Source organism: Coloeus monedula (assembly GCF_965178545.1).
Source record: "Coloeus monedula genome assembly, chromosome: 2".
NCBI classification, from domain to species: domain Eukaryota; kingdom Metazoa; phylum Chordata; class Aves; order Passeriformes; family Corvidae; genus Coloeus; species Coloeus monedula.
In genome coordinates, this window is record NC_138782.1 from 29801739 (window position 1) to 29825215 (window position 23477).

The following is a 23477-nucleotide window of genomic DNA, read 5'->3' on the forward strand; positions in this document are numbered from 1 at the left end:
AGGAAGTGAGGTAGTGCAGCAAGGATTGACTTTGATGACTTGAAGCATGAACACTTACTGCAGAGTGTCACAAGAAACAAATCAGTCTTGTTGAGTGAAGATGTACAACATGCACGATGTGTTTCTTGTCAGATGTGGCCGTCAAGACAATGACAGACAAGGACAAGTATTTTCATCATGGTGTGGCACTTTATATAAAAAAACAAAACTGAAAGAGTAATGGGTACAAAAATATTCATCACCTCACTGATTTGTTTTTCTTTTGCAGGTACTCATTACCATTTGCAGATGCATTACATCATCAGTAACTACAGTAATTAGGGAGTCAAAAGCAATCCAGTAAAGCCTTCATTTAAAGGTAGCCAGTGCCCTTATTCTCCTTTTCTTTTTACCTATCACTGAAAAAAAACCCCTACTATCTGGGTTTATTTTTACAGAATGGAAAAAACCTGCATTAAACTAACCCTAAAAGAATGGGGCAGGGAAAATCACTCAAGTTGTTTAGGTCAATCAGTGCATGGCACAAACAGGCTACAAATAGTTCAAAGACAACCCTCATAAGGGCTATTTGACATGATGGAATATGAAGCTGTTCTGAGCAGTTTTTGGATATGGAAGAACTCAACAGCCTGAGTTTGAATTTGCCCAGCATCCAACCAACCAACCAGCTCAGCCCTGTCTCATCCCACAGTGGTACAGAAAGAACCAGTAAGTCCTCATCATCTCTTATTTGTATACCAGTCCAGAGAGAGGTCTAGATCTTCTTTCACACATTACTGATTGAACATTTCCTACGGAAGTATGCAGCAGCAAAAGGCTCCCTTTTATCCATGTGCTTTGTTTCTGTAGCAGGTAGACCAGACTACCACAGACACAATTTAAAGTGAGATGGTGAAGCCCATACACGCATTACAAGGCTCCTTTGCAGTTCAAATGTGCTCTCAGCAAAGAACAGACACACTGTACATCGCCACCAAACGTGTGAATGGCTGCACCAGTTCGGCTAAGCTGTCCCTCTATCCCAGTATGCTGTCTCCAAACAGTTGCCTAAGCAGCACTAGAATATCTGTCCCATAATCTTATCCTGGCCTCCAACTACTTCAGAGCATTTCCTGAGCTTGACATGATTCGTCTCTTTACTGGCTCATAACAGAGCTCTTGCTCAACTATCCAATCTCCTCCTGAAGACAGATATATTTCTTTCATCCACAGAGTCTGCTGGCAGTGAGTTTTGCAGGTCCATCACAAACTGTGTAATAGCTGCCACCTTTTGGTTAGAAACTGATTCTTTTTATTATGTTCCCCTAAGCTTTATACAGGAGGGAAGTAAAAATTTATCCCTAGAAGCCTCGTTCCACTGTTCACACATCATTTATCTCCAAGTCCTCCCTTTTCCAAGCTGAAGTCATAGTGTAGTCTTTTTTTTTTCTTTCCAGAGAAATTATTTCACTCCTTATACCCCTTCACTGGGCCTTTTCCAGTTCCAGTGAATTGTTTTCCAACTTTTTCCTCCCCTCTGCAAGTGAGTGGACCAAAACGGACAACTATATTCCAAATACAGGCCAAATAAATCAATGATTCTTTGTCTTTATTCCTTAATTAAATGATCTTATCTTCTGAGCACTTAACATTTATGTGGAGCTACTGTCCACAGTGCCAAAGCATCTCTCCTGTGGCAGGATAGCTCAGATACTTATAAAAAGATAATTACTTCCCTTTGCAAGCATCATTTTACACTCATTCCACTGAATTTCAGCTGCCATTCCATTTCCTGATCATTCAGTCTTGAAGCATCCTTCTCCCACTTTTCCCTTCTCTATTTTTTTAAATAGAAAAAAAATAAGCTAAACCATAGAACAAGTTTCTTCTAGGGAGAGTCCAGAGACTGAATAATTAGATGCCATTTATGAGAGGCCAGAGAAAACAAAAGCAGATACCTAAGCCTCACAGAAGTATGAACCTTCTATATACACATATAACAGAGAATCAACCAGTCACCCAAGCATGCAAATGAAGGTTAAGAGTGGCTTGTAAAAAAGGGAAGGGAATGCCCTTGGACTGGAGGCTTTGTACAAAGACAGGCCAAATTCCATCTTTCCATCTATCCCAAAGATACAGGGTCCCAGCTTCCCACAAGGCCAAGTCCTCCCACGCTGCAAATTCCAATCAGTCCATCTATGAAGGCGGACTTGTGTAGGAATTAAAATTGCCCCTGAACACATGTTATTAGTTATGTCAGTCTTATGGAAATCATGTTTAAAATTGGCATGGATATATAGAAACTTTTACAGTAACAGGAAATGTTACTGAAATTGCCAGGTGCGTAGGGGGAATGTCCTTTCTATTACATAATATCCTGTATTTTTAAATTTCAAATATAGACATCTCTTTTCTCACTGTCTCTTACTCAACACTTGTATCAATTACATGATCTACTTTCCGATGTAGTGGCCCTTAATTTCAAGCTTGGTATAATCATTTGATCCTTTGGAAAAGAAAACAGAAAGAAGGGGAAAAAGAAAAAAATCAAACTACCTCAAACGATCTAATATCTTTCTCTTTTTCAGTGTATTACTGGCTTCATCCAAATGGCAAGATGTCCATCTTCATGCTTTTGCAATTTACAACAATTCTCATTAAAATGGCAGAGACATGGCAGAGATGAAATGCAGAGAAACGGTCCTACTCTCTAAACACAAAAAAAATGTCTATTTTGGAAAAAAAACCCCAAACAAATAAACCTCAAAACTCTTCAGTTCCTACTTCATGAAAAAATATCAATCAAGTCAGGACTCCAAGCCCCTCCTTTGAATTCTACAAAGCACTCAGACTGTATATCACTAACAGGTGTATTATAATAAAAGCAAATAACCTATTCATGACCTACTAGTTTTGACAGTCAATGTTATAAGATTCAGTTTTCAAACAGATTTAAAATTCCCCACTTCCATGTACAGTCTGAGATGCAATCCTTTCTATGGAAAAATATCTGCGAACTAGCTTCAGGTGTGAAACAAGATATACAGAGAAATGTTTGTGTCCCTGAAGACAGAGGAAAGAAAGCTCTCTCTGCAAGAAAGCATGGAAAATTATGAAAGGATTATCCATTAAAAAATATGCCCATGCCACATCACTTGCATGAAACCCTGACGGAATCATTCCACGCAGTACTGCAACAAGATAAAATTTATTTCAAAGAGCCAAAAGCAACACTGGACATTATTATACCAGATACAAGAAATGATATCTGACAGAATGGAAGAAAGGAAATTAAACAATAAATAAGGTAATCATCTTGCTGGCAAGTTTCATTCTTCTTCTGGTCACTAGAAGCACCAGCAATTTCAATACACTCTTGGAAACTTTCTGTTCCAACATTTAATGATAATAAAAAGAAAAAAGAACAGCAGGAGGTGGGTTGGAAATATTAATGCTAAAAGGAGGTATTGAATACTTTAGCAGCCCTTTGCAAGAGTCGGAAAAAACATTCCTGGTGCGTCCGGAAAGAAAACGGAAGAAGGATAAGGGTTAAGTGGTCAGGGACCAGGATATCACTGTCAGGTGCTTTGAGTTCCTTTGTACAGGAGAGGTTTCAGCTTTTCCTATCCAAACACCACCAATCACGCAACATTACCACAAAGAGTAAAACCTAAGCAGATATCCACTCAGGAACAGGCAGCAAGCTTCAAGCTTCATATTCTTCTCATTGATTACTTGTGAGCTACATCTAATAACTAGTAGGGAAAGAAGCTTTTTTTTTCCCTTTAAGAAAACAAAAAACTTTCAGCAACCTACTGCTCTAGCAGTCCTGAAAGTGTTATATACAACACAAGCCACAACAGTCCTCTGGTAAAAACCACAGAATAAAAACACAATAAAAGCCTTGAAGTACCCATATGTCAGTTTGCTTAGTTCTCTTAAAACCAAACCCCGCTAAAAAGTAGGTCTTTTTTCATTATTTTAAAGGAGTTTGATTGTAGAAATGGCTAGGAATGACAACTATTTTCACTCCCACGTGACAGAAGCCAACGAGTGAACTCTCCACCACGAGATGTTCATTATTTTGGCCACAATAGACACAGTGGCTCCCCTAGAGTAGCTGCATGTATTGTGGTCACAAAATAACAAGTGAACTCAGTAACTTTAGAAATCTGTGAAATTCTAAGTAACAAAAAACTAGACTCACTAATCAAAAGAGGTGAAGCAATTTTGCTTGCAAAGCAACAAGCAAACACAACATACTGTAGTGAAGAAGCCTAAAAATACATGCTGGAAATACATGCTATTAAAATCTTGAGCTGATGGTTCTTTTCAGAGGGGTAGAACACAGACCATTCAGGCAATGATGTCCATGAAAAAGTGGCAGGAAAACAACTCCAATTCGAACACAAACACAAGAGCACACCCAGGAAAGTACAGAAGAACTACATTTCATAGTTGCTGATGTTAGGTACTAGAGACCATATCATTTTTATACAACTCATGTCAACATTTCTGGTCCAAGAAACAGGGTCTCTTTGATATTTCCTTCTGAACTACCTCAGAAAAGGCATTAACATTTAGGTCACATATCAGATAGCCTTGTCAGAATGAAACATGTTATGTTTTGAGGAGCTTCTCTTGTATTGAAGAATCACACCGTAAGTACTGTTAACTATTAGAAGATAATGCTTTTAGTTGACATATTGAATAATTTCCACTATGTGGTAAACTCCTATACTACACCACAATATACCCTACTCAATTCATGTTAATTTGATACTAAGTTTTAAATTTCCTTTAAATTCAGAACAGCATTACAGACCTTAACAAGTGACATGATATCCAATGACATCATTACTACAGTATCACCAGTAATAAGTTTACTGACTTCTCTAGGCACATCACAATACTTACAGAATAGTATCAGACTAACACAATGACTAATTAGTTTGCCACAAAATGCAGCTGGCAAACACGAGGGGTGCTTCCAACCCTAACAATAGTTTGCTCAGTTCTATTAGACAGGTAAAAGAAAATGTGTCAGAACAGTGTCACGCTGGGAAAATTCAGTGACATCCTGGTTTATGCTATTACAAGAATAAAGATAAAACGATGATGATAACACAGATCTAAATTGCACTTTGTTAGATAAATGTACAAATATCTAGCATGTAAATATGTAAAATGTTTGCACAGAATGATCATTTACCTACTGTAGCCTGAACTGGATAGGGTCAGAAATTAAATCTATACAACCAATATAGTTCATTTCTTCTGTAAGCACAGAGGATTAGAAACACGCTGATATTTCCAAACAGATAAAAGATATTCTAACAAAACATGGGGGAGGGAATTGCTAAAAAAAAAAAATCAGTATAATGAAAATACAGATTTATTCCAAGCTTACCTGAATTCCCGACAGAGAAGAGGATATATAAGGCGTTTATACGCATCCTCTACAGAACTCCGTAGTATCCTCATAAATTCTGGTTTTAAAAATTGTTTTGGTCTCCATCTGCAAAAGATGGGAACAAGAAAAATAAAAGAAATATTTTAAGAACATATGCAAACACCTAAATAAAAAAGGAATTTTCAAAAAAGGCTTCTACATTGTTAAATCCTATAAACCGCAGAATTACTATAATAGGCAACTAAATCATGAGTCTAGTATTAATGGAATGAGATGTTGCTCATAGTTCTATTACCACACAAGGGACAGGCATATATTTCCTTTTCTTAGGTATTAGAACACAATCATGGTTTATGTTTTAAAGAAAACAAAAAAATTCTTCACTTTGAGAAGTCAAAGCTTATTACAACTGAACAAAGAACTTGGTTCCATATCACCTTTGGGGTTGCATTGTTTGCTATTGCTCAGCACATTAGAAAAATGACAAAACACCCTCTCTGACTGTCACTGCAGGATTACTGATGAAAGGTAACTATGCCCAAAAGGAGATTAAGGAGCTAAACTAATGCCAATAAATGAAACCCAATTGAAATTTCATTTGGAATGCCTTGAGTATCTCTATTCAGCTTCTAAATGAAATCTTACTAATTTAGCAGCAGTTCTTAAACCACAAAAGCCAAAAAACTTGCAAATTATTTTTTTCTTTTATCTGTTATTAATATATTTGAAGTGTAAATAATAATAAAGGAAAAGGGAAAATTAAATACACAATAATAAACAAACACAAGACTGCTTCCCAACTTTTTCTAAGCCAAACTCTTTGAAACTTTGAACTCTTTTCTAGGGAGAGCACACAGTAGTCATAATTACAAAGACAAGTACTTCAAATTTTGCTGTAAAATACACCTCACTGTCAAAGCTTCGTAGGTATTTAATCAATTGATCTTTTTGTTGTGGGCAAAGTTCCATAAAGGAGAGGGGTGGGGGGATTGTGGGTTGGTGTGAGGGTGTGTCCTTGAGAAAGCAGAACTGACTGACTGAGATTGTCCAACCTACGAGAAGAGATTGAGGAGAAGCAACCAGATATGTTATACTCAAACAGAAGTAAATACTATTAACATTTTCTGTTAAAGTCCACCTGGTTCTTATTACTTTTAAAAAATATTTATAACATTCAGAGTTTTCTTCACTTACTGTATTATTTAACATACCTGGATCCCAAATTGTAATGGGAGATACTCAGATATATTTTAAAAAAAGCATGCAAGTTTTGGAAGTTTTTTGTTTGGTTGGCTTGGGTTTTTTAAATGAAATATGGTAGAATTATGGTCATTTCATAAAGTGTGCAGGTGTAGACAAAAACAGAACTGAATTTTACTTTTGACCTTGTTTACTTGCAGCCACTCATAAATACTGAGAATTCTAAATTGCTCCTGCCCAGACAGCTTTTCAGTTGTCTAAGGGGATCTGCAATTTCCTGAAACAGCTTTTCTAAGTGTCTGTGCATATAATAGTTGAGAAATGTGTGATCAAGTCAATCCTGCATTGAGCAGATGGACACAGGAGCAGAATTAAGCTCACCATTTAGTTTTACAACATTCAGGGTTGTAATTCAGTGCTTAGCCACATGACCTCATCACTTTGCTAACAGCTTTTGCAAATAGTTCTATTATACTTATTTGTAACTAGAGACTCTTTCCATACCTATATTAAACTGGCAAGGGCTTTAAACCCTCTTATTGCCATCACATTCTGTAAACACGAAGTTTTTACAGGTGGCAAGTATGACTACAATCCCCCAGAAAATATCCTCAGCACAAATAAGAATGTGTTTGGAAACCTGGCAGCTGTTTTCCCCTCTCTTCCGTCCATTAAAGCCAATTAACAAACCTTTCCTCTGTAAATAGGTTATCACAGCAGATATTTTTATTAGCTGCCTATAGATAAGTTACAATTTAGGCAACATTCTGTTAGAAATTGCTACAAATGAGAAAGCATTCAAACAGCAAGGTCAATCATAGCAAATACTGCAGTTCAATAATTTCAATACTTCATGAGAGAAGAGAAAAATCCACTTTGCTGCAAAAAGCAAAGCAAAATCGTGTGTATATTTTTAAAGACCATCACAGCCCAGTTAAGCCTCCCTCTAAGAATGGATTTTTCTTGATTACTTAGTCAAGATCTAACTTTTGAAGACAAATTTTCAAAAAGCTCCATACACATAATATCATCTTACTCTGATCATCAGCTCTCCACGTGCTAGTGGCTCACAACAGGGACCACAACAAACAAAAATGGCTTAAGACTACTGAGACAGCAGAGGGTGAAACTACACATCAACAGAATTAACAGAACCCTTGTTAAGAACCACCAATACTGATTAATAACTGTCCCAGGAATAGCCCAGCTAGGCTTTCAGACCTGAAGGACAAACAGCAGAGCTTTGTGTTCCTCCAAGACTTTACATAAAACATGTACCAAGTTAGTAACCACAGACAAAGCAAGCCCTTAAGGCCTGTACCATGGACTTTACAGAGGAGCTGAGAATTCTGACTTGAAACTGAAAAAAACATTATCAAACATCTAACTTCATTTTCAAGGCTGCAATCCCACTTTGGAACAAACTCTCACCCCACCCCAAAGAACAACTCCCTGTTGCTTTTACACTCAAAGACAGCTAAGCAGCCCCTCTCTGGCTCTCTCATTGATCCCTTCTCTGAGTTCAATTTCACAACCAAGTCTTTGGGACCAGTAGAGTTCTAGTGTTAATGGAAGTAGGTTCACTGTCAGAGATGCCATTTTCTAGGGAAAAATACAATCCATAGGGCCAGGCATAAGGATATTCCTGAGATTTCTACACAAACCCCAACTGCAAGGAAACAGATGCTTATACAAGCTAATAAACATTCTGAACTTGCAAAAAAATTAACAATATTCTTAGCCTGCATCTACATGGAGGTCAATGCAATAAAGAACTCTAGTCTTCCAAACTCACTTCCTATTTCAGGGGCATTTAATGCCAAAAAATTTGTCTCAGAACACAGAAAGTTCAGAATATTTGCAACTAATGCAATAGGCAGTAGGTGATACTGTTTTGTGGCTAAAATACTGGCCAAACTCTGTAGCAAGCTGGCATTTCTGGTTCTGCAACTAATAGTGTGATCTCTAGCAAATTAGTTTTAATACCTTTGCAAAGTTTTGAAACCATTGACTCAGATAAAAGTTATAAACCTTCTGCTCTAACCAGCAAATCAGTGCAATGAAAATAATGCAAATTCTACCCTTGGACAATCATTTCAAAGCTTGCAGGGAAGAATACACACTCACTGTTTGTCAGTTTGGTAACACAGTTGTCAATCCAATGAGGAAGATCAGAATCTGTCTTGGATGCTAATGCACAAAGATGTACTAAAACCATTCCTTCAGAAGTTTTCTAATGGTGGAAAAGTGTCCTTAAATAGTAAAAAGCCATAAGCATATATAGCCTCATGAGTGCTAAGTATTAATAAGTATTCATTTCCAAGGTCAATACTCTTCTTATCCCAGGATGACTCACAAAAGGGTAATCAACCAAAAATATCTCAATTTACATCCCACTTTTATTTGTGCAGCAGTGACAAGCTGTTCCATTATCTTTGGTCCACAGTGCTTCCAAATTCTGTCATAGATGCAGCAAAAGCAAGACTGACAGCTGTGTTCTGCCTACAGAATATACTTCTTGAGGGGAGGACTGAAATTCTTTTACAGGTACTAAAACTAGAAAGAAACAGGTTTGTTTATGAATCCTGATACCTTCCTGGGGGGGGAAGTTACTTAGCATAATATGATTTAAGAGTAATAATAAAATAATAAATAATAATAATAAAATATAGTAATAACAGTAATAATAAAAAATATTTTAATACTTTCAGAACCCCATTCTTCCCTTTCACAGGGAAACAGCCCTATTAAATTTCTACAGTGAAAAGGAACACTTTTACCACATCCATTTCTTGGACTTACTGTGAAAAAGAAATACATGCTAAAGCAGTATCACAGTATTCAATTTTATACATTAAAAGGTGCATTTCTTCCTAGTTTTTTCCATCCTTTTGGTTATTCATTTTGAGGATGCAAAGGAAGGAATTTCTAAGACACCATCAGAACAATGCCCAATATCTTAAACTACTGAGAAGAGAAAGTAGTTTTTTGTACATGCAAGGAAGATGCACAGTTTGGATCACAATATTCTCCAACAGAGGACATCAAGGTACAGTTTCCAAGAAAAAAACTGACAGAGATATTCCACAAAACCCCATACACTTAACCTAAACTTTTGCAAAAGACCTTCAAAATTATGCAACACCAAACATCTCACTACAGGCTTAAAAAATCCAGACAATTTATATGAACAAATCAGTAAGAAATAAAAGAATCTGGTTTTCACAGCCCAGTTTTCTAACTTTGCAAGAGATGGCTCACACAATACGTGAGAGTTATGCACTGCAGGCAGTTATGTTTAGGTTTGTCTGTTAAATCCATTAAGTTCTTTTTAAACATGTAATTCCTTACATTTGTGAAACTTGAAGTTATGTACTTCACAGATCTAAAATCCAGGACAGTCCTATTTAATCATTGCAATCAGGCATATGAAGCTATTTTCTGAAGTTTGAAGTATATCCTAGTGGATTCTACAAAGTCCTTTCAGTAAAGGCTACTGGATGTGATGCATATTACAATTTGAAAATATATTCACATTCACCAGCCTTTGCATATGTTTAAAAAAAAATTCAAGTGCTTGAAGAATGGTGCTAGAACTTGCAAATACAGCCTAAGGCAAGATCTTTTCAGCATAATGGTACAGCAGTTGGAAATACAGAATAAGAATTATCCACTTGCTAATTTCATCTAATCTAATAAATATTTGTTTAATTTGTCCTCTTAATGTAACGAGACATATGAGGTACACTTCAGTATGCAGCTGTCTATAGAAAAAAGAGACTCCTGTAAGAATATGTATCCATGCAGACCTTTCATTGACACACCACCAACAGAATTCATTCTTCACCCCGTCAGGAATGTTGACCTTCACTGTCAGGATCTTCAGATTTTCCCCTCGGTTAATGGCCAGAATCTGAGTGCAAACATAAATGGCAGAGACAGATGACACACAAAATATCCAAAAGATAAACTTATCAACATTTGTGTACACGCTTGCTTGACATTCTGTAGCAAATCAGGATGGTGGTACAGTAAATCAGTTCACAAAGTACTAGCATGTACAGATAACATCCACAATTTAAACACACATTAAATCATGCCATGGCATAACAAATAATATATTTTTCCTGGAGTCTGCAATCTCAGGATCCAGTTTAATGTTAAACACACTTAAAATGCAAGACAGCATGAATTTAGGTGGTGGAATAATCTTGTTTAATAACCCAAATTAAAACTCAAGAAATTAATTGAAAAGTGATTCCAATCAGAACTGGACATCAGAAAGGGAAAAAGTTATTCCTGCACTTCAGATTCCATTTTTCTTCCCAAGATAAATCCAAATTTAAAATTAATTATGAAACAGAACTTCTGACACAAAGGTGCTCAGCTAATTTGAAAGAGAATGAATTTAGTTATTCATGCCTAGTTCACAAACAGCAGAAAAGGATGAAAACACTCTCGTTACAGTAACACTCCAAGCCTTAAGCCACATGCACATATTTCTGACAGTCTTGTGTACATAACTGCACAGTCATGATCTAAAGCTAAATTTGGTTGAGTATGTGCTACCTGCATACTGAGTTCAATTTTAAATGGGAGACTGTGACTCTACTTCTAAAACCTGGATCACAATACAAGTGGTGGATCCTGGAGGATTCTGGTTGTTATCTCCTAGTCTAATCTCACTATGGAGACACTGAATGTTCACCTTAATAGTAAGAAAACTCCAACCAGTGGGTTTTAGAAATAGAGTAATAGTCAGAAGCAGCTACAAATAAAAGCCACATCTTTAGATTTCATCTTTTCTTCCAAAGTATTTTAAAGTAGAAAAATAAAAAAAAAGAAACCTGCTGGAAGCTGACATTCCTGTATGACTACATATGTTGCTGTATGTAGCAGGCCCTGAGCACTGTCACAACAGAGCATTCTGTGTCAATCATGAACTTTAATTCAATCACTAGCTAACTCAGACATGTCACATATGTTAAATACAATGGTTTAAAATGACTCCAGGACATAGTACCAATTTATATTCCTCAGCCTTACTGCTCCTGTGACATACCAGGCCTGACATATCATTGAACAACAAAGCTAATAATAAAGATTGCATGTGAAATATTATAGCATCTGGTACCTTGACTGCCAAAGCAAATGTTTTCACGTACAAATTACAAAGACACATTTTAACAAATCAAATGCTTTCACGTTTATTCTGATTTTATTTTTTAAAAAGAGAGAAAGTTAAATGTCAAGTTAAAATGAAATCAAAGGGATGCTCACAACATAGAATACATCTGATAGAATTATCATGTCATCATTCAGCATGCTGTCAGCAGGGTCAATATTTGCATCACATTTTGTTTCCTGGCACTCTATCTGCAGAATGTGTCAGTCACCTGAACTTAAACCAGCTGTTAATGCTGTCACTAATATTATTTATATTTTTTTATTCTCAAATAATCAGCCTATCCTGTTTTAAGTGATGCATTCAGAGAAGAATTATCTAATAAATGCTCAATTCAGAACGGAATTACTCAATTTCTCCCTCTAATATAATAAAGCTCTTTTTGTTTACCTTGGTTTTTAAAGTAACAGGTTAAAATCTGGCTATTCTAGTCACAAAGCAGTCTTCACTTCTGGAAAAAGACTGTTTTTATCTGAGACTGGAACAGATCCAGGGCAAGGGTTGTTAGAAACAACATACATTTTTCAGAGAAAGCAAGAACAACAATATGATCCAGTCACAAGATTCATCAAACCTTATTCTGTTTATCATAAAAATACAACATGCTTCATTTTGAACAGCTCCCTTATACGTTGCATATTGATTTAAACTCACAGAATAAGTTCTGTATACTTTGCCAAGGACTTTAATTTCCAATTCCTTTTTAAGTATGAGATTGAAAATAGAGCACTTGACTTAAATGTTACACTTTATTCATGAATTCTTTTCCTCCCACTATTTCAGTCATCTCCAAATAAAGGAAAGCAACCCCAAGGCATACACAAACACTGAACTGTTTACAATCAGTCAAAAATTCAAATAAACTCTTGAAAGATCTTTTTCCTTAGTTATGACAGTGTTGGTATTGCTTCTCAGCCATGGCCTAAGAGAGTCCAGTCAGGTTCTCCTTGCTGCCAAAGGAAGAAGCTGTGACTGAACCTCCTGCTAGCAAAATGTTCCAGCTGGAAACACCCACAGGGTATCTGGCCATGTCAAAATCTGGAGTCAGCTTTTAAAGCTGACTAAAACAACAAAGTTTTTTTCTCATTACAGTTTTAGTATTTTAACTTTATCAAACAACCTGACTCCACACCAGTCCTGATTACTTCAGGGCTCAAACAAGACAAAATGACATGTCTCAGGGGACAAAATGACAGTGGCACAGGAAGTAACTCCGACCTACAGCAGAACCAAGCTGCAGTATAGCTTACTGCACAGCACTTTAACTCACTGCAACACACACTCACAGCTGCCAGGGCTTTGGTCATAAAGGCACAGCTTACTCTCCAACAAGTAACATGACAAGCTACTGTGCACCCCCTGTACGCACATCTCAGCCAGAGCAGAGCTAGGGTTGTACCCAGGTCTTTAAGATCACTTGCCCTTCCATACTCAGGTGATGACAAGTTTCAGTGCAGTGTTTTATGGAATGCTGTATTTGCAACTCTGAAAAGAGGTGATTTAAAGCTGACTTTTGCATCTACCTAAAGGCATTCAGAATGCTTGTCTGTACACAGACACGACAGCAGTAGAGAAGGTCTTCAAGGGAGCAAGTCTTACAACTGTTCTTCAAACACGCCTGTTTAACCTGCAGTCCTGGGGGATTAGTAAATTATATCAATCCCTCTGAGTTTCAGGCTTTCCTACATCTCTTTCAGGTATAAGCTCCTTTCAACAGTCTTGAGCCAAAACAGAGAATTTCTTCTCTTGAAGACATCTTGAACTCTCTTCTTAAAGAACGTATTTTTGCATGCACAAAGGAACTATCTCTTCACAGTCTTAGGTGAAGGTAAAAATAAAGACTTTTAGGTATTGAAAAGGATGGTCATAACCCAAGAAAATAAAAGACATTAAAAAGTGGCAGTTTGTATCAGTAAGGTAATACGGTCAAGTAATAAAAAAATGAAGATGATGAGAAAGATTTTCAGAAGTACAATACCAGGGTTTAACTTTAATGGAGAAATGGCAGATAAAGAGAAAAATTCTCTCCTTATTTCACTATCAAAATACGAAAGAGAGAGAAACTGAAAAATGAACAAAGGACCCAAGAACCAAAAACAGATACGAAAAGTTACAGGATAACGAACTCTGCAAACTTTACATGTCAGAAACTATCATAAAATACATTTTTTGCTCAACTAGTACAGAGAGCCCTGTCACACCTTGAGCCTTGAAACCTCAGTGAAGCACAAGCAACTCAGATTTCTACAATTGACATTACAGAGATACTGCATTAGAATAGTCAGTAGCGGAAATATACAGATGAAAGACAGCACGTAAGCGTGCAAAACCATCCCCTGATTACAGGATTGCCAGCTACAAATTCAGTGCTTATTACTTCTCTGAAGAGCCAGAATGGGTAAAGAAAGAGGTATTCAAGTTAGCAGCAGACACAGGGAAGAATAAAACTAAACAGATCGAGTTAATCTTAACATCAAACAGACAAACTAAGGGCACATCCTGGATAAGAAGCAGTGCAGCCACACAGTCAAAAGTGCTGACCAGGTCTGGGAAATACAGTTTTTAACCCTTGCTGTAGCTAAGCAACAGTTTTCCTTAAGTAAAAAAAAAGGATGCCTTGGGCAAGAAGTAAATCATACCATCATCCCGGGAAACACTTATGCAAACATGTATTGAGTGAACATCACAGTATTCACCACTGTGAGCGCAGGTAAAACAAAACACTCTGACAGCTCAAGTATTCCTTCAACAATAAAGGACACAAAAGAATCCATTCATCAGAACATGATGAACCCACCAATCTTTGGCCATGGCACCATAGTAGCCAACAGATTGCCCTATCAACTTTTCCAGACTCTCTAGAAGCAACTTTTCACCAAATAATTACAAATCGAAGTACAGTAAATGTTCATACTTATTACAAAGAGAACCAGAGATACCTCTTCAAATACCTCTACAAGATCTGCCTATTGAAATCACCAGTAGCTGTTTAGTCTTTCACCTAACACCTTTCATATTAGAAGGGGAAAAACAGCTTAAAAACGAGCCCATCCATGCTATGAAATTTTTTTGTAATAAATAACCCTTTATTAATTCAAAACACACCAGTTTAAAAGAGAAAGCACAGCAAAAACGAGAGCATATCAGAGCCTTCTAAAGGAAAAGGACATTTCTAGTTTGAAGCATCTGAGAGAGTCTGTTTTCTGTGATATTATGGTTTGTTTTGGGTTTGGGATTTTTGCGGGTTTTTATCTGAACTTTTTTAAAGCTACATGATTGTGACCAAAGCAAGAGACAATTCACTTGGTGGTTAGTTATGAATGAATGCAGAGGTCTTGACAGTTGCATTAAATGCATCACACTTCAGCCTGTGAGCTTCAGTAATAGGGGTAGCCTAGCTACCAAGTCATCAGCCTCTCATCAGCTAGTAAATTTGCTTCAGCCCTCCTTTCTTTATCTAATTATATAATCTAAGCTTGGGGTTTAGGATAACCAAAGATGCTTTACAGAAGGGAATAATGATGACTTGCAAAACAAACCCATTTTTGGGGTACTGAATAGCAGTCCTTTGCTCTGTTTCTTAAAACAGAGATCAAGAGCATTTCAAGAATTTGAAAACCTCTATTACCTCTGATAACTGTAAAGAAAAAGAAAGTATCTTTAGAATCAGTTTTAAACAACAAAATTCAAAAACAAAGCAACATTTACTACAGTTAAAACTCTAAGAAAAAAATATTAAAATTTGAAGTTATACCTGATGATGCTGAATATTCTTTATATTACAAGAAAACTCATGGTACAGTTGGAATTTATCAATATCTTTTTCATTTCCATTTTTAGACGACACTTTTGCCAATGTTGACTGGATGGAAATGTACCTTTGCTGACATCTGAATAGAAGAAAATCAGATACTTATAAGGTATTTTAGCATGAAACTTGTAACAACTCATTACTGTACAGCTCAAATAAAAATGAAGTTTGGAGACTGCTCAATTACAAGTGATGTTATATCTAATCACCTGCAGAACCGGATGACATAACTTAATGATGAGGCGACATGATGTGTACTGACTGTAACATAGCAAGAGAAGACAATCAAGCAGAAAAAGCTGATCACAGCCCTCCTCCTCAAGGGAATGGAAACTCAAAAGCCACCACCTGCACTTCAGTTAGTTCAGTTATGGATTCAACTTCACACTACAAATTTTGGGAAGTTGCAAAGAAACTACAGTAGCTATCTATTTCATAGAAATGCTACATCCTCTTGAATCTACCCAGCCTCAAAATTAATTTCTTGCTTTTTGCATTTAACACCCAGAAAAGTTTTCATTATTTGTAGGAGTATCAGGGATCCCAAACAGATAGCTTTCCGAATGCTCCTCATGACTGTCATACATACAACACACTTGAGATCAACAGGATTCATCTGTAAAGCACTGAGTATTCAACTAAGAAACTTCCAGTAGTCAAAACAATGAAAGTTATAGTCAGGTACTGCCAGCACATCTCTTACAAAACAACCTCTTCATTGAAATTATCACATTGCTGATTCAAAGCAACACTGCATGCTCCTAAGGTGGTGCATGCTCTTTGGTAACTCTCCTCTGTCCCAGATGGCACACAGCAGACAAAATAAAATAACAAGGAACTATTACCATGTCACACCAAATCCCCAGTCTTAACAACACTGAGGTCAGGTAATGTAAGAAAACTTAAATTCAGCTAACACAATCAAAGAACCAGTAAGTCCTGCTTTAAAAACAGTCATATTTGTTTGCCTCATTGGCTACCAACACCAAAATCAACCATCACAGTACACCAGTTATGCTGACTAGTGTCAAGTCAGCTATTGGAGCAAGAGCTTAAGCAGATTCACTTCTGAAAAGTTATAGCTTGAAGAAAGTGCACAGAGGGAAAACTCCCTTAAGGGTCACTAACTGCAGGGGGGATCAGCAATATATGGGGCAGAGGAGCACAGAGAGTTTTTCATTCTTTGGGAGTTACAGCATCATGCCAGGCACACAGTAGATCTCTCCTGCTCTGACAGCCAGACAGGCAAAAGGGCTTACAAATGTACACAGGAATGGACCTAAATCCACCTCACAGGAACACCATTTTCATATCATTAAGAAAAAGTCCTGTATCTGCCACTAGGAGACTGTGTTTTACCATGCTAGCAAGAAAGTTCAGAAAGGAAGAATGAAACTTACAATTTCCTGATAAAATCCAGTGTATCTTTATCTTTAGCGAAGATGTCTGCTAAAATATGCTGCACTCCAGCCTCTACTTCCTGGATATTTGCAAGCCCTTAGAAGAAAAAAAAGTATAGAATATGTAGTCACTACAATAATAATTCAGTTAATACTGAATAGTACAATAATAATTTCAGTCAATAATTACAGAAAAAACTAATTAAAAAGTTACTTTACACAACTGCACAAGCACTAAGAACATATATGCAAACGAAACTGATTAAAGATATCTGACTGACTTGAAAAGGTTTCAAAGAATGCTAATTCATTAAAAGTTTTTTATCAACTAAATCTTCCTTTCCAAAACATCTGAAACTATTCTATTTTTAATGAGCCTAAAGTGATCAATGTGGTATTGTAAGTCAAAATTACATTAAAATCAGAGAAAAATAATTTTTTTGACTTTGTTGCTAACAGATCTTGACATTTGTGATGTAAATAGTGCAATAGCAAAATTGGATATTTAAACATAATTTTTGAGGTTTTAATAAAATGAGTAACTGCAGCAAAAGTCTACATATTTTGCTACTGATATGGAAACTTCCTAAATTCTTTGCAGGTAATCCTTTCTTTTCTCTGTGGAATAGTTTCATATTTCCACTGTATTACAGCAGTGCACAACAACACTTTTGAGGTCAGGGTACCATCAACCTTTCCCATGAAACAGTGAAGTTGTAAAACGTCTTCAAAGACATGAATTTATAAATGTCTTCATATCTCTGAAGAGATAACAGAATCGTTCAGTTAATTTTCAACATGCAGAACCAATTCTTTACTTCAAATGGCCAGAAGAGGAAGCACATAACTCTCCTTAGCACAGGGATTGAACTAGACCAGAAGCAGAGATAATGAAATAAAACAGACTTCTTGTATTTTAATTCAATATATCTAACCCTGCTCCTAGCAAGAGTCAGTAATGAATGCTTCAGAGCCAACAGCAAGAATCCTGGAGTTGGCAGATGCAGCATTAACTGTCTCTTGCAACCCATTACTGTTCACTCTGCTGCCTTGTGGACAGTTTTATTTACATCATTTTAACAGGTTGCACACCTCCAGCTATTCATTATATTGAACCCAGAACCCTGCTTCTGATTAGGCTATAAAGTTACATACGATAAAAAAATTTATCTTGTCCCTTTTTAAGACAAGGAAGCTAAACTTACCTGCCAGAAAGAAAAAAAAAAAAAGTGAGACTAAGAATACATTACTAAATGTCTAAACTTATCAAAAGTTGTAAAATTTACATCCTTACATCTAACAAGTTAATGTTTCTTACAGTGAAAGTAATGTCAGAACACAAAGGCAAGGGAATTTGAAGACATGCATCATATTGAATACAAACTGAGACACCCAAATAGATCATTTGAATGAGACAGCATAGGGCCAAACCAGTCAGAATCAGAGAAATAACCAGAAAGTTGCTGTTCAACAAGCACCACTCAGGCACTTTACTGTGTCCACCAGCACATGCTTGTGTAACTAGAGAAATTTTTGACTATGCATACAACTAAAAGGAAGAACAAAGTTTTCTGGTTCGCCTGCTTCTTTCATATGTCTGGCCTTGAAACATGAACTGCTGTTTTTATTTCAGTTTATTTTTAGGGTAAGTTGAAAAACACTGAGAATTCAAAAGAACCAAATATTAAGATCCGATGAAAAGTTTTCTGCACTGCAAATGGCTCATTCCTTAAAAAAAAAAAAAAAAATCACTCTGATCTCAAGCTGTATATAAGCCATCAAATTGGCTTCCAAGGTGATAAAAGTGACCCAGTTTATAGATGTCTTTTAAAGGCAGACCATTATATAAACCAAAGCAGCCTAATTTTTTAGCACAGAATTGAAAATAGATGCACTGATTTTCAAAAACTAATGTTTATGCTGCAACAAATAGCACTTCCTTCTGAATATACTCTAAATAATTTATCTGAACTTTCACAGTGAATATTTCTTTTGGCTCTTTAGACTGCACCAGAATAGTCAGATTGCAGGCTGTAATACACTGCTGTATGAAGTAATGACATATGCTGAAATGCAGTAATTTAATAACCAGAATACCTGGTAACTGATTTTAATTGCAAAATTAGCAGAATTTTATAAGCAATATTTCAATAAAATAAACTGAAGTGGGAAAAGTAAGAGTCAGCCTTACTCAGGAGGTCCAGTACCTTTACAACGAAATTCAAAAAGTATGTGTTGGGGCAGGGAAGAATGGAAGTACATCTCTATTTTAACATCATACAGAAGGCTGCAGCAATCTTCACATTTTATTGTCAGAGATTGCCCCCTACAGATCCAGCCATAACTGCATCCACAAAGACACACAATTCTGCAGTCTATGACAACCATGTTGTTAAAAATTCTTGCTCAAATTTCAGAGATTACACCTTCTCCAACCCCTACTGTCATTCAGACACAAAAACTCTCCAGCTCACTCCCAATCCCCTAGGCCAGTCTTTATTAAGATATGCTTTGCTGGGTGACATTTCCTTCAATACAGAGTATGTTCCTTCACAACAGAGTATGTTGTGCCTCTTGTACAATCAGCACTGAATCTTCAGGAAACAATTCAAGTAGAACCATGGTGATGTCTCAGGTGCGTGGTGTGGTTCCCTCTCTCTTACCAGTAAATACATGTCAACTATAAGGTCTCCAGACTTACGTCTTTTCTATACCATAATTATTGCTATTTACAATACAAAGGGACAGGAAAGGTTGGAGAGTCATTAAATGTGTTAAATGTAAGCTCTTACCACATGCTGCTAAAAGCACTGTTGAATTTAAAGTAGTTGCCTAACTTCCAGCAACATCAGAACAATTAAAGTAATTCCCCTTCTAAAATATTTTCAGACATTTAGAACATTACAGCTCATAGAAGAAGGGCTCTTACCTTTGGTATTGGGTCTAATGTAAGAAAAGAGATTGAGTTCCATAGGATTCTGCAGGAGGGAGAGAGCAGCAGGTTCTAATCCCAACTGCTTGGCCCTCTGGGCTTTGGTGCCTTTACTCCCAGTTTTATAAGGTGCAGACTTATAACAAAAAACCAAACAAAACAAAAACAGTTATTAAAAAGCAGGGAAGTATTTCAATCATGCTATGCACTTGACATTATGCACTATTTAGTTATGCAAGATTACATTTAAACTTGATCTGAAAAAGACTAGAGTACTAACCACATGGTCTAATTCTTCCAAAGTTCTGCAATTTAGCAATCCTTTTAAAAGGCAACTGGATAACTTCCCTTCTTTCTTCAACTTCTGTATCATCGTATGTGTCTTCTTTGCAACAGTACTAAAATGCAAGAGATTAATGGTAACAGTCACATTTCACAGTGAATTAAAAAGTCTATTGATTGCAACCTTGTCTATTACACTGCTGAAACTCTGAAACCCCAGAAGATTGTATCTCATGTTAATCTTCAACAAACCAAGTTGATAATCCAAAAGTTTCTAACCATTTTTTTCTCTCCCCAATTAATTCAAAACTGTGTCAAAATATCTGGTGGTAGCTTTAAGAAAAATCATCAGCTAACACTGATAGTCATTACTGCTGCATACACTTCTGTAAGATTACTGGCCTGGAAGTCAAATAAAAAGGCCCTAGAATAAATCCACCCTGATAAGCCCTTACAGCTGCAATTCATACCAAGATAGTTCTGCAGCATCAAGTACAGGCTACCAGATTTAAACTCCTAGGTCTTCAGTAAGATACTCTCTCAGGCCACCTTCCGGCCTTGAAAAGAATCTCTTGGTAGGGGTTAGCAGGGAGTACAAGGAAGACGACACCAAGTTGACAGAACAGCTGACAAGTCTGTTCCCTTGCCATCTCAAGAACATTGGGCCACTCAAAAGCAGATGGAATGAAAGCAGTCTCATCCACGGCTACAACAAGGTCTGCTGATCACTTCTTTCCTGCAGTGATCTGGGATAGTTTAGCCTCATCTCCTGGTAAACTCCGACCTCAAGAAGGGCTCTTCACTAGAAGCTTCCCTGATCCAAGCAGGGAGCTAAGAGATTCTCAGCAATTCTTCTTCATTCTTTTGATGGAAGTGGAGCTTCCATCTCATCATGCTACGTATTTCCAGCAACTATAAACTACTCTTTTAGTACAAGATTTTTCTGTGCAGTTTTAAGAAACTGCAAGGAAATTAAGATGTTAGTTTTTCTTTGGCAATTAATAATTCTAGATTTCTTGTTACTTAGAGAGAAAAAACCCCAACAAAACCCCAACCTACCAAAAACCCCAACAAAACCCCAGACAGGTATCAAGCATAATTACCGCATTTTAAACTTTTTTCCTTATTAGTTCCTTTACAGCTGTAGTGTGCACAAAGAGGTAAAACAAGGGATACAGAAGCAGCAGCCAGTTGTTACTCATGTCCCACCCAGAGCCCTCCTTGTGTTGTTGACTCACTCACCGTAGCTCTTCCAATGTTTGCTGCACTTCTCGCAAGGCGTCGGCCTCCAGGTTATTGATGAGCTCTTTTCGGTAGCGAGCAATAAAAGGAATCGTGTTTTCTTCTTGAAAGAGCCGAATTAAGTTTGCACATACCCATGGTTCAACATTTGTTATTTCTGACAAGGCCTGTCAAAGGAGAGAAAAAACCCAAACACCATTTGAGAGATGGTAGATTGCCTTAAACAGCCTCTCATTTGACATTCAAAAGCACTCCCAGAACATTACACTGGCCAGCAGAGACTACTGTCCTCCCTAAGACAGGATGCCAGGCTTCTCGTGCATCCAGCCACTGCACCCAGTATTTCATCAAGACATGCAGCAGCCAATGTTTCCAGAAACTTGTAACCTCAGTAAAAAATGGGGGAAAAAAAAAGACAAGGAAGAAAAAAATTCAAACCAAAAGTATAAAACAAAACAGAAAGACCATAAACTGTACACATCAACTCAGAAAAACTTGGAACTTTTTTTTTTTAAGCCAACACTGACATACCTCATGGTTAAGCTAAACAAATAAAACCCACAAAGCCAGAGCTGATCCAAATCCCACCCAACCAATAATAGGAAACTAGTGATACTACTGACAGTTTTAAGACAAACCAAGCCTCCCAAAGTTAAACATGACTTTGTACAAATTGAGCTTTCTGAAGTTATAGTCTATCAATATGGCATCACTGACACACTATACAAGCAGCTTATCTTAGTAACATTTATAACCATCACTACTTGTTTGTACTTCGCTATACTACTTACCATAGACAGCTGATACAAAAGCCTTGCAGAAGTTTCATTGTGAAGCCTAAGAATACAACAACACCTGCGCAATCATATTCACTTATTTTAGACCACACACAAGGATCAAATTTTCCATACGTATTTCCAGGAACATGTGAGAAAACTCAAAATTTTACAGCTTTCTTTACCAGACAGTACTAAGGATGACGAACACAATGTGTCCTATCTATTCCCATTCTATTCATATTAAAATCTTCCATTATTACATCCAGGCTTCCATCACAAGAGCTATGCTAAAACTGCCTCCACCTGAATGGCTTCAAAGTTAAAATCCTACAAAAACAAAGATGATATCTCACTTGTTGTCACTGTTGTGGGAGGAATGCAAATCTCCTTCCTGATAGATCCATAAATTGATGAACATTCTCAAATGAGTCTCTACAACTAAATGATCAACACTGACTAAATATTAAGTTGTAAAACTGCACACAGACATCCCAAATCTTTCAGCACCCCTTCCTGTAGGAGTTTCAGTTGTGTACATCCACAAAAACCCCCACATGCTGATACAGGAGAACCACGCAGACTGTTACAGGTAAGCTTTGTACTAAGGACACCCAAAGTCACAGATATTAGAATGATGTACTAGTTTGAAGTTTTAACAGTTACCATCTATATTTATACACATCTTATGACAGCCTATGCAGATATTAAATGACTACTTAACTTCTGAGGACTGAAATTGTATGTTAAGATTCTAAGCACTAATTATGTAGGAAATAGTTTCATTGGTACCCCAGAAAAGAAAAAGATCTCATACCTGTACAATATCCCAGTTCATTTCAAATTCTTCTTTTATTTTGTTGCCTCCCAGATTTTTAACTGGCTTTCCTTCAGGACATGCATTCAACTTAATCTTTTTAGAGGGTGGTTCATCAAATGCAAACGCCTCCTCACATTTCTCTTGTTTCACTACAGGAAAACTTGTTGAGGGTTTTTCATCACTCACTAAACTGTTTTGGTTTTTTCCTTGGAATGAATTTATTTCCCTTTTTTTAGGCACTTCTGGCTTTTGATTTAAACATTTTGGTTTAGTGCCTGCATCTTCTTCCTTAGGTTTTAGAAGCTGCATTTTATTATCTTCTACAGGTGCAATAGGCAAGGATACATCCTGCCAAAAAAACATTGAAACCATATTAAGCACTGACTGTTACAAAGTGGTTCAGCATTTCATTTAAACTCTAAATTAAAGACTTACTA

At 36.8% G+C, this 23477-nt stretch overlaps 1 protein-coding gene across 1 annotated transcript in view; it reads right to left on the bottom strand.

Annotated features, from left to right (window-relative positions):
• Positions 1-23477, bottom strand: part of SRBD1 (S1 RNA binding domain 1) — a 125710-nt gene that overhangs the window by 94525 nt on the left and 7708 nt on the right. Inside the window, exons 6-13 of the mRNA XM_082302351.1 lie at positions 23038-23388; positions 21445-21611; positions 20201-20318; positions 19918-20056; positions 16989-17085; positions 15532-15667; positions 10402-10505; positions 5390-5497 (exon numbers count right to left, since the gene is read on the bottom strand). Of these exons, the coding sequence (XP_082158477.1) occupies positions 5390-5497; positions 10402-10505; positions 15532-15667; positions 16989-17085; positions 19918-20056; positions 20201-20318; positions 21445-21611; positions 23038-23388 (1220 nt within the window). The remainder of the gene's footprint in view (positions 1-5389; positions 5498-10401; positions 10506-15531; positions 15668-16988; positions 17086-19917; positions 20057-20200; positions 20319-21444; positions 21612-23037; positions 23389-23477) is intronic.